Genomic DNA, 16,159 nt, shown 5'->3' on the forward strand with positions numbered 1-16,159 from the left:
ATTTCTTCCATTGTTTCACTGCTTAAATGCTTAAAGGGGTTGGCCACATTTTGGGGGATGTGGGGTTTGAAACCTCCCTCCTTGGCAGACCTGCAAAGGGAAGCAGACTTACCTGCTCCCAGCCGCTGGGTCCTGTCTCCGTTGAAGTCTGCTTTGACACCGCTTCAGCCAATCGCTGGCCACATGTCAGTTGGTCAAGGGGAGGCAGCAGGTCACTGCCACGGCCACTGATTGGCTACAGCGGTGTCAAAGTTGATGTTGACAATGCAAACCCGAGCAAGGCAGCCGAAGATTGAACAGAATATCAGATTGGCAGTGGCCAGATAGCTGGCACTCCCACGACCAGCTATTTGAAGAGGTGCTCCAGTGAGCTCTGCGACCTTCTAGCAGCTTAGCAAGCACACTGACATCCATTACATAGCGGCTGTGCTTGGTACTGCAGCTCAGGCCTACTAATTTCAATTGGACTGAGCTGTGTCTAGGTCTTGTGACCAATGAACGTGAAGTCACAGACCACCATGAGCATATCTCCACAAACAGCTGATCAGCGTTGGTCCTGGGAGTAGAATCCTACCACCAGTTACTGATGAGCTATACTGGGAATAGGTCATCAATATTAAACACCTGAAAAACCGCTTTAAAACATTGCGTCGCTTACTCGAACTGACCTAGTTGTTTTGCTAAAATCTGTATTGAAGAGCTCCAGTGCAAGCCAAGTGCCGGGGTCCACTCAACAGACAGCACACACCAGGGAGACCCACTATTCATGAGATCCTGGCAACCACCATTTATTGACATCCTTTTTTATTTTGTAATCAGCTGAAGGGCAAGAAGAGCCAGGAGTTCATAAATATAAGGACCCTGGAGCTTGTGTACTGTATTAAGCAGACTCCAGTGCTCGGCTCACACTGGACTAGCTCCATAAAGATTTTAGAAAACGAGTAGGTCAGTTTAAGTAAATTACCTAGCATCTAGAATCTACCTAGGTATCTATCATAAGTGTATGCTGTTCTCAGTGAACCACAAAACTTGCAACAGATTCCCTTTAAATTCTCATCTTAAAAAGTGACAGCAGTTTCCTAAAATATGCTATTACTTTGTGATCGGTGGTGATCTAATATCTGATATCCCCACAGATATTCAGAATGAAGGCGCCAAGGGACTGCTACGCATCCCCTTCAACATTTTCTCTGCACCAGTGTATTCTTAGTGGACACCTGCACAGGGAAATAAAGCACAGCCCATACATGTGAATAGTGCCATGCTTCGGTCCCTGCACAACATGCCATCAGAAGCACTGCTGTGCAAGTACAAAATAAGGGGATGTAGCGCTAAATCAGTGCTTCAGCCCCATCTTTTTCAAGAGAGGTCAAATCATAAAATGGTAGCAAACAGTTGATAAATAATGGATTCCAAGGTGACTGGACAAAAAACGGTTTTATGATTCTGCTCACACATCAGTCTGTACTAGGCTTACCTGTTTGTTCATCTGCAGACTCTTTAAAGCAATCACCTGTAATAATAGATATCAATAAACTATCTTAATAGTACTGGTGAAATGTAATCAGATCAATCTTATAGGAGGGAATTTATCGTAAAATAATTTTTTGAGGTCAGTTTTACTTTGAGTCTGCAATTGTGTCAAATATATCAAATGTCCCATATGCACCTTTGTTGCAACTTTTTAAAAAGTTGCAGTTGATAAATCTGGTGTGCACCTAATTTATATGGCTAACCATGCCCACTTTTCAAAAACAAAAAGCAGAAAACACAAAAAAGTTGCTACATTTTTGCACTGGTGCAAACGGAATGGTGAATTCCCCTCATGGTCTTCATAAGCCTATAGTTATTAGACTGCATTATCTCATAGTGGGTATAATATGTAACCAATTATTCTGATACTGATGTAGTTAGTGTGCCCTTTACATTTGGTAGTAGTTTCTCATGTTCTAGGGTCACTGGTACACCTGAACATTTCACAAGCGAGTAATCTCCAGTGTTCACAGAAAGCCAAAACGAATACTTTATTAACCACTTCAACCCCGCTAGCTAAAACCCCATTCATGACCAGGCCACTTTTTACACTTCTGCACTACACTACTTTCACCGTTTATCGCTCGGTCATGCAACTTACCACCCAAATGAATTTTACCTCCTTTTCTTCTCACTAATAGAGCTTTCATTTGGTGGTAATTTATTGCTGCTGACATTTTTACTTTTTTTGTTTTTAATCGAAATTTAACGATTTTTTTGCAAAAAAATGAAATTTTTCACTTTCAGCTGTAAAATTTTGCAAAAAAACAACAACATCCATATATAAATTTTTTGATAAATTTATTGTTCTACATGTCTTTGATAAAAAAAAAAGGTTTGGGCAAAAAAAAAAAAAATGGTTTGGGTAAAAGTTATAGCGTTTACAAACTAAGGTACAAAAATGAGAATTTCCGCTTTTTGAAGCAGCTCTGACTTTCTGAGCACCTGTCATGTTTCCTGAGGTTCTACAATGCCCAAACAGTAGAAAATCCCCACAAATGACCCCATTTCGGAAAGTAGACACCCTAAGGTATTCGCTGATGGGCATAGTGAGTTCATAGAACTTTTTATTTTTTGTCACAAGTTAGCGGAAAATTATGATTTTTTTTTTTTTTCTTACAAAGTCTCATATTCCACTAACTTGCGACAAGAAAAAAATAATTCTAGGAACTCGCCAATACCTTGGGGTGTCTTCTTTCCAAAATGGGGTCACTTGTGGGGTAGTTATACTGCCCTGGCAATTTAGGGGCCCAAATGTGTGAGAAGTAGTTTGCAATCAAAATGTGTAAAAAATGGCCTGCGAAATCCGAAAGGTGCACTTTGGAATATGTGCCCGTTTGCCCACCTTGGCTGCAAAAAAGTGTCACACATCTGGTATCGCCGTACTCAGGAGAAGTTGGGGAATGTGTTTTGGGGTGTCATTTTACATATACCCATGCTGGGTGAGAGAAATATCTTGGCAAAAGACAACTTTTCCAATTTTTTTATACAAAGTTTGCATTTGACCAAGATATTTTTCTCACCCAGCATGGGTATATGTAAAATGACACCCCAAAACACATTCCCCAACTTCTCCTGAGTACGGCGATACCAGATGTGTGACACTTTTTTGCAGCCAAGGTGGGCAAAGGGGCACATATTCCAAAGTGCACCTTTCGGATTTCGCAGGCCATTTTTTACACATTTTGATTGCAAAGTTCTTCTCACACATTTGGGCCCCTAAATTGCCAGGGCAGTATAACTACGCCACAAGTGCCCCCATTTTGTAAAGAAGACACCCCAAGGTATTCCGTGAGGGGCATGGCGAGTTCCTAGAATTTTTTATTTTTTGTCGCAAGTTAGTGGAATATGAGACTTTGTAAGGAAAAAAGAAAAAAAAAGAAAAATCATCATTTTCCGCTAACTTGTGACAAAAAATAAAAAATTCTAGGAACTCGCCATGCCCCTCACGGAATACCTTGGGGTGTCTTCTTTCCAAAATGGGGTCACTTGTGGCGTCGTTATACTGCCCTGGCAATTTAGGGGCCCAAATGTGTGAGAAGTACCTTGCAATCAAAATGTGTAAAAAATGGCCTGCGAAATCAGAAAGGTGCACTTTGGAATGTGTGCCCCTTTGCCCACCTTGTTTGCAAAAAAGTGTCACACATCTGGTATCGCCGTACTCAGGAGAAGTTGGGGAATGTGTTTTGGGGTGTCATTTTACATATACCCATGCTGGGTGAGAGAAATATCTTGGCAAAAGACAACTTTTCCCATTTTTTTATACAAAGTTGGCATTTGACCAAGATATTTATCTCACCCAGCATGGGTATATGTAAAATGACACCCCAAAACACATTCCCCAACTTCTCCTGAGTACGGCGATACCAGATGTGTGACACTTTTTTGCAGCCTAGATGCGCAAAGGTGCCCAAATTCCTTTTAGGAGGGCATTTTTAGACATTTGGATCCCAGACTTCTTCTCACACTTTCGGGCCCCTAAAAAGCCAGGGCAGTATAAATACCCCACATGTGACCCCACTTTGGAAAGAAGACACCCCGAGGTATTCAATGAGGGGCCTGGCGAGTTCATAGAATTTTTATTTTTTTTGCATAAGTTAGCGGAAATTGATTTTTTTTAGTTTTTTTCTCACAAAGTCTCACTTTCCGCTAACTTTGAAATTTTTGTCCTATCTTTCATGGACTCAATATGCCCCTCACGGAATACCTTGGGGTGTCTTCTTTCCGAAATGGGGTCACATGTGGGGTATTTATACTGCCCTGGCTTTTTAGGGGCCCTAAAGCGTGAGAAGAAGTCTGGAATATAAATGTCTAAAAATGTTTACGCATTTGTATTCCGTGAGGGGTATGGTGAGTTCATGTGAGATTTTATTTTTTGACACAAGTTAGTGGAATATGAGACTTTGTAAGAAAAAACAAACAAAAAAATATATATATTTCCGCTAACTTGGGCCAAAAAAAATGTCTGAATGGAGCCTTACAGGAGGGGTGATCAATGACAGGGGGGTGATCAATGACAGGGGGGTGATCAATGACAGGGGGGTGATCACCCATATAGACTCCCTGATCACCCCCCTGTCATTGATCACCCCCCTGGTAAGGCTCCATTCAGACGTCCGTATGATTTTTACGGATCCATGGATCCATGGATCGGATCCGCAAAACACATGCGGACGTCTGAATGGAGCCTTACAGGGGGGTGATCAATGACAGGGGGTGTGATCACCCATATAGACTCCCTGATCACCCCCCTGTCATTGATCACTCCCCTGTAAGGCTCCATTCAGACGTCCGTATGTTTTTTACGGATCCATGGATCGGATCCGCAAAACACATGCGGACGTCTGAATGGAGCCTTACAGGGGGGTGATCAATGACAGGGGGGTGATCAATGACAGGGGGGTGATCACCCATATAGACTCCCTGATCACCCCCCTGTCATTGATCACCCCCCTGGTAAGGCTCCATTCAGACGTCCGTATGATTTTTACGGATCCATGGATCGGATCCGCAAAACACATGCGGACGTCTGAATGGATCCTTACAGGGGGGTGATCAATGACAGGGGGGTGATCAGGGAGTGTATATGGGTGATCACCCCCCTGTAAGGCTCCATTCAGACGTCCGTATGATTTTTACGGATCCATGGATACATGGATCGGATCCGCAAAACACATGCGGATGTCTGAATGGAGCCTTACCAGGGGGGTGATCAATGACAGGGGGTGATCAGGGAGTGTATATGGGTGATCACCCCTCTGTCATTGATCACCCCCCTGTAAGGCTCCATTCAGACGTCCGCATGTGTTTTGCGGATCCGATCCATGTATCCATGTATCCGTAAAAATCATATGGACGTCTGAATGGAGCCTTACAGGGGGGTGATCAATGACAGGGGGTGATCAGGGAGTGTATATGGGTGATCACGCCCCTGTAAGGCTCCATTCAGACGTCCGAATGATTTTAGGATACATGGATCGGATCTGCAAAACACATGCAGACGTCTGAATGGAGCCTTACAGGGGGGTGATCAATGACAGGGGGGTGATCAATGACAGGGGGTGATCAGGGAGTGTATATGGGTGATCACCCGCCTGTCATTGATCACCCCTCTGTAAGGCTCCATTCAGACGTCCGCATGTGTTTTGCGGATCCGATCCATGTATCCATGGATCCGTAAAAATCATACGGACGTCTGAATGGAGCCTTACAGGGGGGTGATCAATGACAGGGGGGTGAGCAATGACAGGGGGTGATCAGGGAATCTATATGGGTGATCACCCGCCTGTCATTGATCACCCCCCTGTAAGGCTCCATTCAGACGTCCGTATGTGTTTTGCGGATCTGATCCATGTATCCGTGGATCCGTAAAAATCATACGGACGTCTGAACGGAGCCTGACAGGGGGGTGATCAATGACAGGGGGGTGATCAGGGAGTTTATATGGGGTGATCATGGGTGATCAGGGGTTCATAAGGGGTTAATAAGTGACAGGGGGGGGGGGTGTAGTGTAGTGTGGTGTTTGGTGCGACTTTACTGAGCTACCTGTGTCCTCTGGTGGTCGATCCAAACAAAAGGGACCACCAGAGGACCAGGTAGCAGGTATATTAGATGCTGTTATCAAAACAGCGTCTAATATACCTGTTAGGGGTTAAAAAAAAAATCACATCTCCAGCCTGCCAGCGAGCGATCGCCGCTGGCAGGCTGGAGATCCACTCGCTTACCTTCTGTTCCTGTGAGCGCGCGCGCCTGTGTGCGCGCGCTCACAGGAAATCTCGGCCCTCGCGAGATGACGCGTATATGCGTCACTCTGCGCAGGGCTGCCGCCTCCGGACCGCACATCTGCGTTAGGCGGTCCGGAGGCGGTTAAACAAGTACCAACCAAAAACAACTGGCATAATCCTGGACAAGCAGGTAGGAAACAGTGGCAGATGTAGAACCACTGGGCCAAGTGATTGGTTTGATTTAGGGCCGAACCCTAAGGGCGTTATTCCAGTGTTCCCCTAGTTTTCACCCTTCAATCACTATACAGCAAACCGGTCTTTGCTGCAGAGGAGCGACTGGACCGCTACCTGCTGGGATGGTCCCAGTACATTTGGCAGAAAACTGCAAGGAAACAGATGGTGGTGCAAAACCCAGGCAAGTAACAAAACCAGGAACACAGGCAAACAAACAAAACCCCCCCAAAAACATGCAACTTCAGACACTGTTCAGATGCAGACCAAGTAACAGGAACACATTGTCAGGAACTGGGTACAAGGAACATGGCGCTCAATAACAGACAGGACAAATAGACATAGCCAGGATACGGATACAGGGAACATGGCGAACACAGGCAGACCAGTAAATGCAGAAATCACAGAAACATGTCTAGACCCTAAAATGTATTACCTAAATTTCTAAGAAATAAAATAAATTTGACAATATCTAGTGAAAAGCAGCATTTGCAATTCATACCTGGTAAACCTGGCAGTCCTGAAATTCCAGGAGGTCCATCTGGTCCTGGTGGCCCAGGGGCTCCACGTATGCCTTTAGGGCCTAGAAATCCTACACCTGGTCGGCCAGTCTCACCTCTCACACCTTCACGACCTGGAGGTCCTGGAAATCCAGGGTCGCCAATTAGTCCTTTCGCAGCATCGCCCTATAACAGTATATGGGCTAAATGATTCTCTGAACATTCTGGATTTCCATTATTCAGCACAATAAACATAAATGCTAATGATTAAGCTACACATACAAGATTCTGGAACACTTCCATAAATGTTAGACACTATGGTCTATATAGTAAATGGTTAGCTGCTATTTTCAGCTTCGTTGTATGCTTACTATAGAATGCTTTACTTCATTCTTGCTATTCTCTTTAGGCCTTGTCTATTCTCATGGGAAATAGTTACTCAACAGTACAGGAATCAACTATTTTACTAAAGCTATATTTTGAATATCTTGAGGGAGAACTGACAATTTTCTCACTGTATACATAGGTCAACACAAAAATATTTATTGGACGTACAATATTATAAGCAATGCATTTGTTTACTGCAGACACTTTAATTGTCAATTGTAATGTAGATTTAAAAAGCCACACAAATTACTTTCAGTAACTTCCATGTATTTGCTTTTGTTTGTAAATTAGCGTTTGCTGGTCTACTCACAGGAGGACCTGGGAAGCCAGGAATTCCATAGGATCCATCTTTTCCTGGAGGTCCTTCAAATCCTACAGTGCCAGGTAAACCAGGATCTCCCAGAGCGCCCTTTGCACCTATGAAGAGTATAGTAATATGAAGCGTTATTATGCAGAAAAACTAACCTACAGTACAAATCATGACAACACTAAGCAAGTTAACATAGACTAACTGCACAACAGTGATTATTGTGCATAACATAACGTATATGGTCAATAGTTGGTATGGTATTTTATTACATTTGGTTATAAAAAATACTACAGTGTTTTTTGATGTTCTAAAGCCAAGCACTCCCTACTCAAATACATTCAATCAATGTACCCCCAAAACTATCATTATACACTGTGAGGCCTTTTAAAAGTTGTTTCCAATACTTTTTTTTTTACTAATAGCCTGTCCTCTGAATTGGTCATCAGTATCTGATCAGTGGGGGTCCAAAACCCGGGACTCGCGGTACAATGCTCGCAGTACAACTGCGGCCTTCTCTCAGATTCCCAAGCACAGAGCCATACATTGTTCAGCAGCTGTGCTTGGTATCGGAGCTCAGGCCCATTCCCTTCAATGGGGCTGAGCTGCGCCTCGGCAATGTGACCGATTTATGTGATGTAACATGTCCTAAGCAAAGCTGAGAGAAGGCCGTAGCACTACTACTACAAGCAGTGGTGCCTTCTCAAACAGCTGATCATTGGGGGTCCCAAGTGTCAGACCCCCACCAATCAAATACCGATCATCAGTAAAAAAAGTCTCGGAATACCCCTTTAAAAACACAGCATGAACACACTATGACATGTCCTCCATGTTCCTTCTGGGGTATATGTACCATGCACAGTTTTTGATCATAGGCTTTACACAGTTCAGTGAAAACCTGTTATAGACGACCTATAGAATTCAGTATTTCAATTGAATGTTTTACATTGTTAGATGTGTATATTCTTACTAGTCAGAGTATGTGACGGACATTGATTAATAGTTGCATACCATCATCATTGTTAAACTGTCAGAACAAAGCATGAATCCCATGCATGTACAACAGAAACAGACACATTTACTGTAATTATATGTATGTACATAATTTACAGTCACAGAAATTCTGCAATGAGTGGGGCTTCTGAATGAGTGGAGTTTAAGACAAGAGACAAGAAACTAAGGTTTGATAGATTTTCCTTGTGGGTTGTTGGCTTGATTCTAGCTAGGTCTCCAACTACAGCAGACAGGGTCTAATTCTAACTCATATTTACTGTTTTCCTATTTTACTGTTCATCCCCATTTAAACATATGCTCCATGGACAATGCCACTAAGTGTGTGTCCTGTGCAATGTATGCGTGCCTTGAAGAGCCTTTTGAGGGTGAATACATTTGCACTAGATGCAATCATGTTGCATATTTGGAAGCCCAGATCTTGGATCTAAATAAGCAGCTTGAAATACCTAGGGGCACTGCAAATCTGGAGAGAGGCTTAGACCTCACTGTGCAGGCACTGACTGGGGTCAGTGAAATGGAGGTGGGGGAGAAGAGCAAGATAAGGACTATCAAGTCAGCAGTTGGGTTAATGTAGTGTCACGTAGTGATGTGGGAGGGAACACCACACAGACCACAGGAGGGAAGGGAAAAGGAACTAGGCCTCGATGCTAGGTAAAGGGAAACGGACACCACCTATGGAAACCCTAATCCTAGCACTGACTTCTATCCGTATGAACGAACCTTGAGGGTAGGAATGTTCATACACTGGAACCTAAGACCCTGGAAACCCTGAATTGCCCTAGAGTAGTGTCTGGGCTTGAGAGGACCTGTTCCTTTCAATATGAAAGAACCAGCGTCTCCTTAACCCCTTAAGGACCAGGCTCATTTTACCTTAAGGACCAGGCCATTTTTTGCAAATCTGACCAGTGTCACTTTAAGTGCTGATAACTTTAAAACGCTTTTACTTATACAGGCCATTCTGAGATTGTTTTTTCGTCACATATTGTACTTCATGACACTGGTAAAATAAAGTCAAAAAAATTAATTTTTTTGCATAATAAAATACCTAATTTACCAAAAATTTGGAAAAATTTGCAAATTTCAAAGTTTCAGTTTCTCTACTTCTGTAATACATAGTAATACCCCCAAAAATTGTGATGACTTAACATTCCCCATATGTCTACTTCATGTTTGAATTATTTTGGGAATGATATTTTATTTTTTGGGGATGTTACAAGGCTTAGAAGTTTAGAAGCAAATCTTGAAATTTTTCAGAAATTTACAAAAACCCAATTTTTAGGGACCACTACAGCTCTGAAGTCACTTTGCGAGGCTTACATAATAGAAACCGCCCAAAAATGACCCCATTCTATAAACTACACCCCTCAAGGTATTCAAAACTGATTTTACAAACTCCGTTAACCCTTTAGGTGTTGCACAAGAGTTATTGGCAAATGGGGATGAAATTTGAGAATTTCATTTTTTTGCCTAATTTTCAATTTTAACCCATTTTTTCCACTAACAAAGCAAGGGTTAACAGCCAAACAAGACTGTATCTTTATTGCCCTGACTCTGCCGTTTACAGAAACACCCCATATGTGGCCGTAAACTACTGTACGGCCACACAGCGGGGCGTAGAGTGAAAGGTGCGCCGGATGGTTTTTGGAAGCCAGATTTTGCTGGACAGTTTTTTTGACACCATGTCCCATTTGAAGCCCCCTGATGCACCCCTAGAGTAGAAACTCCATAAAAGTGACCCCATCTAAGAAACTACACCCCTCAAGGTATTCAAAACTGATTTTACAAACTTCGTTAACCCTTTAGGTGTTGCGCAAGAGTTATTGGCAAATGGGGATGAAATTTGAGAATTTCATTTTTTTGCCTAATTTTCAATTTTAACCCATTTTTTCCACTAACAAAGCAAGGGTTAACAGCCAAACAAGACTGTATCTTTATTGCCCTGACTCTGCCGTTTACAGAAACACCCCATATGTGGCCGTAAACTACTGTACGGCCACACAGCGGGGCGTAGAGTGAAAGGTACGCTGTATGGTTTTTGGAAGCCAGATTTTGCTGGACAGTTTTTTTGACACCATGTCCCATTTGAAGCCCCCTGATGCACCCCTAGAGTAGAAACTCCATAAAAGTGACCCCATCTAAGAAACTACACCCCTCGAGGTATTCAAAACTGATTTTACAAACTTTGTTAACCCTTTAGGTGTTGCACAAGATTTAATGGAAAATAGAGATACAATTTCAAAATTTCACTTTTTTGGCAGATTTTCCATTTTAATATTTTTTTTCCAGTTACAAAGCAAGGGTTAACAGCCAAACAAAACTCATTATTTATGGCCCTGATTCTGTAGTTTACAGAAACACCTCATATGTGGCTGTAGACCGCTGTACGGGCACACGGCAGGGCGCAGAAGGAAAGGAATGCCATACGGTTTTTGGAAGGCAGATTTTGCTGGACTGGTTTTTTGACACCATGTCCCATTTGAAGCCCCCTGATGCACCCCTAGAGTAGAAACTCCATAAAAGTTACCCCATCTAAGAAACTACACCCCTCAAGGTATTCAAACAGATTTTACAAACTTTGTTAACCCTTTAGGTGTTGCACAAGATTTAATGGAAAATAGAGATACAATTTCAAAATTTCACTTTTTTGGCAGATTTTCCATTTTAATATTTTTTTTCCAGTTACAAAGCAAGGGTTAACAGCCAAACAAAACTCATTATTTATGGCCCTGATTCTGTAGTTTACAGAAACACCTCATATGTGGTTGTAGACCGCTGTACGGGCACACGGCAGGGAGCAGAAGGAAAGGAATGCCATACGGTTTTTGGAAGGCAGATTTTGCTGGACTGGTTTTTTTGACACCATGTCCTATTTGAAGCCCCCCTGATGCACCCCTAGAGTAGAAACTCCAAAAAAGTGACCCCATTTTAGAAAGTACGGAATAGGGTGGCAGTATTGTTGGTACTAGTTCAGGGTAGATATGATTTTTGGTTGCTCTATATTACACTTTTTGTGCGGCAAGGTAACAAGAAATAGCTTTTTTGGCACGTTTTTTTTTTGTTATTTACAACATTCATCTGACAGGTTAGATCATGTGGTAATTTTATAGAGCAGGTTGTCACGGACGCAGCGATACATAATATGTATACAATTTTTTTTATTTATGTAAGTTTTATACAATAACTTCATTTTTAAAACCAAAAAATTGTTTAGTGTCTCCATAGTCTGAGAGCCATAGTTTTTTCAGTTTTTGGGCGATTATCTTGAGTAGGGTCTAATTTTTTGCGGGATGAGATGACAGTTTGATTGGCACTATTTTGGCGTGCATATGACTTTTTGATCGCTTGCTATTACACTTTTTGTGACGTAAGATGGCAAAAAATTGCTTTTTTTGCACAATTTATTATTTTTATTTTTTATGGTGGTCACCTGAGGGGTTAGGTCATGTGATATTTATATAGAGCCGGTCGATACGGACGCGGCAATACCTAATATGTATACTTTATTTTTATTTATGTAGGTTTTACACAATGATTTTATTTTTGAAACAAAAAAAATGATGTTTTAGTGTTTCCATAGTCTAAGAGCCATAGTTTTTCAGTTTTTGGGTGATTATCTTGAGTAGGGTCTAATTTTTTGCGGGATGAGATGACGGTTTGATTGGTACTATTTTGGTGTACATGCGACTTTTTTGATCACTTTTATTACCTTTTTTGGGAAGTAAGGTGGGCAAAATTTCAATTTTCTCATAGTTTTTATTTTTTTATTTTTATGGCGTTCACTGTGCGGGGAAAGTAACATGACCGTTTTATAGATCAGGTCGTTACGGACGCGGCGATACCTAATATGTGTAGTTTATTTTTTTTTATTTTTTTTTATTCAGTGATAAATGTTTTTTTTTTATCTTAACTTTTTTCACTTATTTTTTTTTGACCCAGACCCACTTGGTTCTTGAAGATCCAGTGGGTCTGATGTCTGTAAAATACAGTACAGAACCTATATAGGTATCTGTACTGTATTTTACTTACACTGAACAGATCTATGCTTTCAGCATAGATCTGTTCAGCACCATGGACAGCAGGACGCCTGAGCAGGCGTCCTGTTGTCATGGGAACCTTCCCCGTCTGCTCAGTTATGGTCAGAACTGCGCAGACGGGGAAGGGTAAGGACGGGGCTCTGGGGGGGCTGTCTGGGGGCTCTCTCCCTCTCCCATCGGGGGGCTGCAAAGGCACAGCAGCCCCCCGATCGGAGAGGGAGGGAGCTCCCTTTTACTGTTAACCTTTTCCATACAGCGGTCCGTACGGACCGCTGTATGGAAAGGGTTAAACGGCTGACATCGCATCAACGATGTCAGCCGTTTATACCAGGGTGCCAGCAATGTGCTGGCACCCTGGTATACCCACTGTACACCAACGATTATTCAATGGGAGGCGGGCGGGGGATCGCGATCCCGCCTGCCGCACCGCCCACCTCCCGCAACGCCCCCACCGCCTGCGACACCCCCCCTGCACCACCCGCCGCCATCAAATCATGCAGGGGTGCAGGGGGGGTGTACTATATTGATTTTAGACACTCTAAAGTTTCTGATCCACGCGGTGATCAGAAACTGCAAAAAGCGCAGCAAACCGCAGGTCTGAATTGACCTGCGGTTTGCTGCGATCGCCAACACGGGGGGGTCACATGACCCCCCCTGGCGTTTTAACAGGATGCCGGCTGAATGATTTCAGCCGGCATCCTGTTCAAATTAACCCCTGCGGCGCCGGAATGCCGATTTTAAAGTCAGGACGTACCGGTACGTCCTTGGTCCTTAAGGACTCGGGAAATAGGGCATACCGGTACGTCCTATGTCCTTAAGGGGTTAAAGGGGTTGTCTCACTTCATTAAATAGGGTTACATTAAATCATTGCCCCCCACTGAACATTTCTTCTAATACGTGTCATTAAAAAAAACATAGCATTCAGCCTAAAAACGCTCCTTTCACTCCCCTTTGTTTGTGCTGGTATCCCATGGATACGGCCGCATCTCGCCGGCCGCATCCTTGCCGCACCTGCGCACTGGTAACTATTGCGATCCTACAGCTGGCCTCTCACTCACACTGTGAGCGCGCACGTCGCATAGTTCTGCGCATGCGCGGGCGCCCGATCATATTAATGTATTACTGTTTTCTTGGAGCAGGAGGGAGCGCACGGCGTCATAGCAACCGAGGACGCCGTGCGCTCCCTCCTGCCGCCTGAATACAGTGATACAGTGATATGATCTATAAGAGAGTATCACTGTATTCCGGCGGCGCTTCCATAGAGGAAGGGGGGGGGGGGGCTGCTGCTGCCGCCTCCGCCTATAGGAAGAGACATGGGAGGAGGAGGGGAGGGGCTGTGGCCACTGCGCCACCAATGATGAAAACTGACCTGTAATACAAATACAGGAGGCGGGTGCCGGAATCAAATAGCCGGCGCCCGACCTCTATGACAGGGAGCGGCACCTTAGGGGTTAACTGCCGCTGATCGCAGCCCCCTATCATAGAGGTCGGGTGTCGGCTATTTCACTCCGGCACCCACCTCCTGCATTTGTATTAACATTGGTGGCGCAGTGCGCCCCCCCAACACCCCAGTATAATAAACATTGAGTGCGCCCCCCCAGTATAATAAACATTGAGTGAGGCCCCTCCCAGTATAATAAACATTGAGTGTGGGCCCCCCCCAGTATAATAAACATTGAGTGCGCCCCCCCCAGTATAATATACATTGAGTGCGGCCCCCCCAGTATAATAAACATTGAGTGCGGCCCCCCCCAGTATAATAAACATTGGTGGCGCAGTGGGAAGTGCCAATGAGGGTTAAAAAAATAAATAAAAAATTAACTCACCTCCACCAATTGATCGCGCAGCTGCCGGTCTCCTGTTCTTGCTTCAGGACCTGTGGTGACGTCACTGAGCTAATCACATGGTCCATTACCATGGTGATGGATAATATGATGTACCATGTGATGACCACAGTGATGTCACCACAGGTCCTTTGACAGGTCCTAAAGAAAGAACAGGAGACCAGCAGCTGCGCGATCAATTAGTGGAGGTGAGTTAATTTATTTTTTATTTTTTTAACCCTCATTGGCACTTCCCACTGCGCCACCAATGTTTATTATACTGGGGGGGGCCCGCACTCAATGTTTATTATACTGGGGGGGCCGCACTCAATGTATATTATACTGGGGGAGGCCGCACTCAATGTATATAATACTGGAGGGGGCGCACTCAATGTTTATTATACTGGGGGGGCCGCACTCAATGTTTATTATACTGGGGGGGCGCCGCACTCAATGTTTATTATACTGGGGGGGCGCACTCAATGTATCTTATACTGGGGGGGGCGCACTCAATGTTTTTTATACTGGCGGGGGCCTCACTCAATGTTTATTATACTGGGGGGGGGGCCTCACATACATTGTCGGCTCCAGAAGGATGACTCATCCACATGAACGAGCACGCAAGGACTGAGCTCTCAGGGTGAGTCATGAGGAGGCGTGGCCGGCCTTCACTCAACTGCCGGAGCCAAACCAGGAAGTTATCAGGACATCTACTGCTGGTAAGATTAAAAAAGCAAAGTGGGACAACCCCTTTAAGGCCTAGTAACAAAAGACAGAGTGGAAACAACATAATATGAAAGGGAAGTAACACTTAACTTCTGAAGTAAATGGACGAACAGGAACTCAGAAGAGGACAACTCACCAGCACTTCCAATACCAAACTGAAGCTATCAACCGCATAGCATGATGGGTGAAGCCAGACTAAATAGAGGAGTAGTAATGACCACTAAGCTACACCTGATACAAAAGGTGTGGTCATTTCCAGCAACAACACTGAAAACAAGTAAACCAAAGAGGTTGTCAAATAACATCATGTTAGAGACCGTGACATGTAGGAAGAATGGGTACAGGGAAAAGTGCCAGGGAAGCTAGTCCTGAGCTGGAATGCCCTAGTAAATATGCCTGTTTGGGTATTAGGGATGAAAGCCCAGGGCCAGCAACACTGCAGCAGGACGTTTCTCCTAGCAACCAGGAGGATGACCGCTGCAGGAAGGATGGGAAAAGGAGTGCAGCAAAGGTCAGACAGATGCTGGTGGTAGGGGACTCTATTATTAGGAGGACACACAGGGTCATCTGTCGCCAAGACCATGAATGCCGAACAGTGTGTTGTCTTCCAGGTGCTTGGATTCGGCATATTGCGGATCAGATTGACAGATTGCTGGATGGGGCTGGGGGAGACTTGGTGGTCATGGTACACATTGGCACCAATGACAAAGTCAGGGGGAGATGATTTTAGGGAACTAGGAGAGAAGCTCACATATAGGACCTCCGAGGTAGTGTTTTCAGAAATACTACCAGTGCCACGAGCGTCACCAGAGAAACGACTGGAGCTTAGGGAGTTAAATAAGTGTCACCGCAAGACATCTGAGAAGCTCTGACAGACGTA

At 44.0% G+C, this 16,159-nt stretch overlaps 1 protein-coding gene across 1 annotated transcript in view; it reads right to left on the reverse strand.

Moving 5' to 3' along the window:
- COL4A2 (collagen type IV alpha 2 chain) overlaps window positions 1–16,159 on the reverse strand; it is a 257,233-nt gene that overhangs the window by 41,881 nt on the left and 199,193 nt on the right. The window contains 3 exon segments of the mRNA XM_044284160.1: window positions 1,478–1,513; window positions 6,991–7,174; window positions 7,686–7,792. Of these exon segments, the coding sequence (XP_044140095.1) occupies window positions 1,478–1,513; window positions 6,991–7,174; window positions 7,686–7,792 (327 nt within the window).

The sequence above is a fragment of the Bufo gargarizans genome, chromosome 3 (genome assembly GCF_014858855.1).
Source record: "Bufo gargarizans isolate SCDJY-AF-19 chromosome 3, ASM1485885v1, whole genome shotgun sequence".
Classification (NCBI taxonomy): domain Eukaryota; kingdom Metazoa; phylum Chordata; class Amphibia; order Anura; family Bufonidae; genus Bufo; species Bufo gargarizans.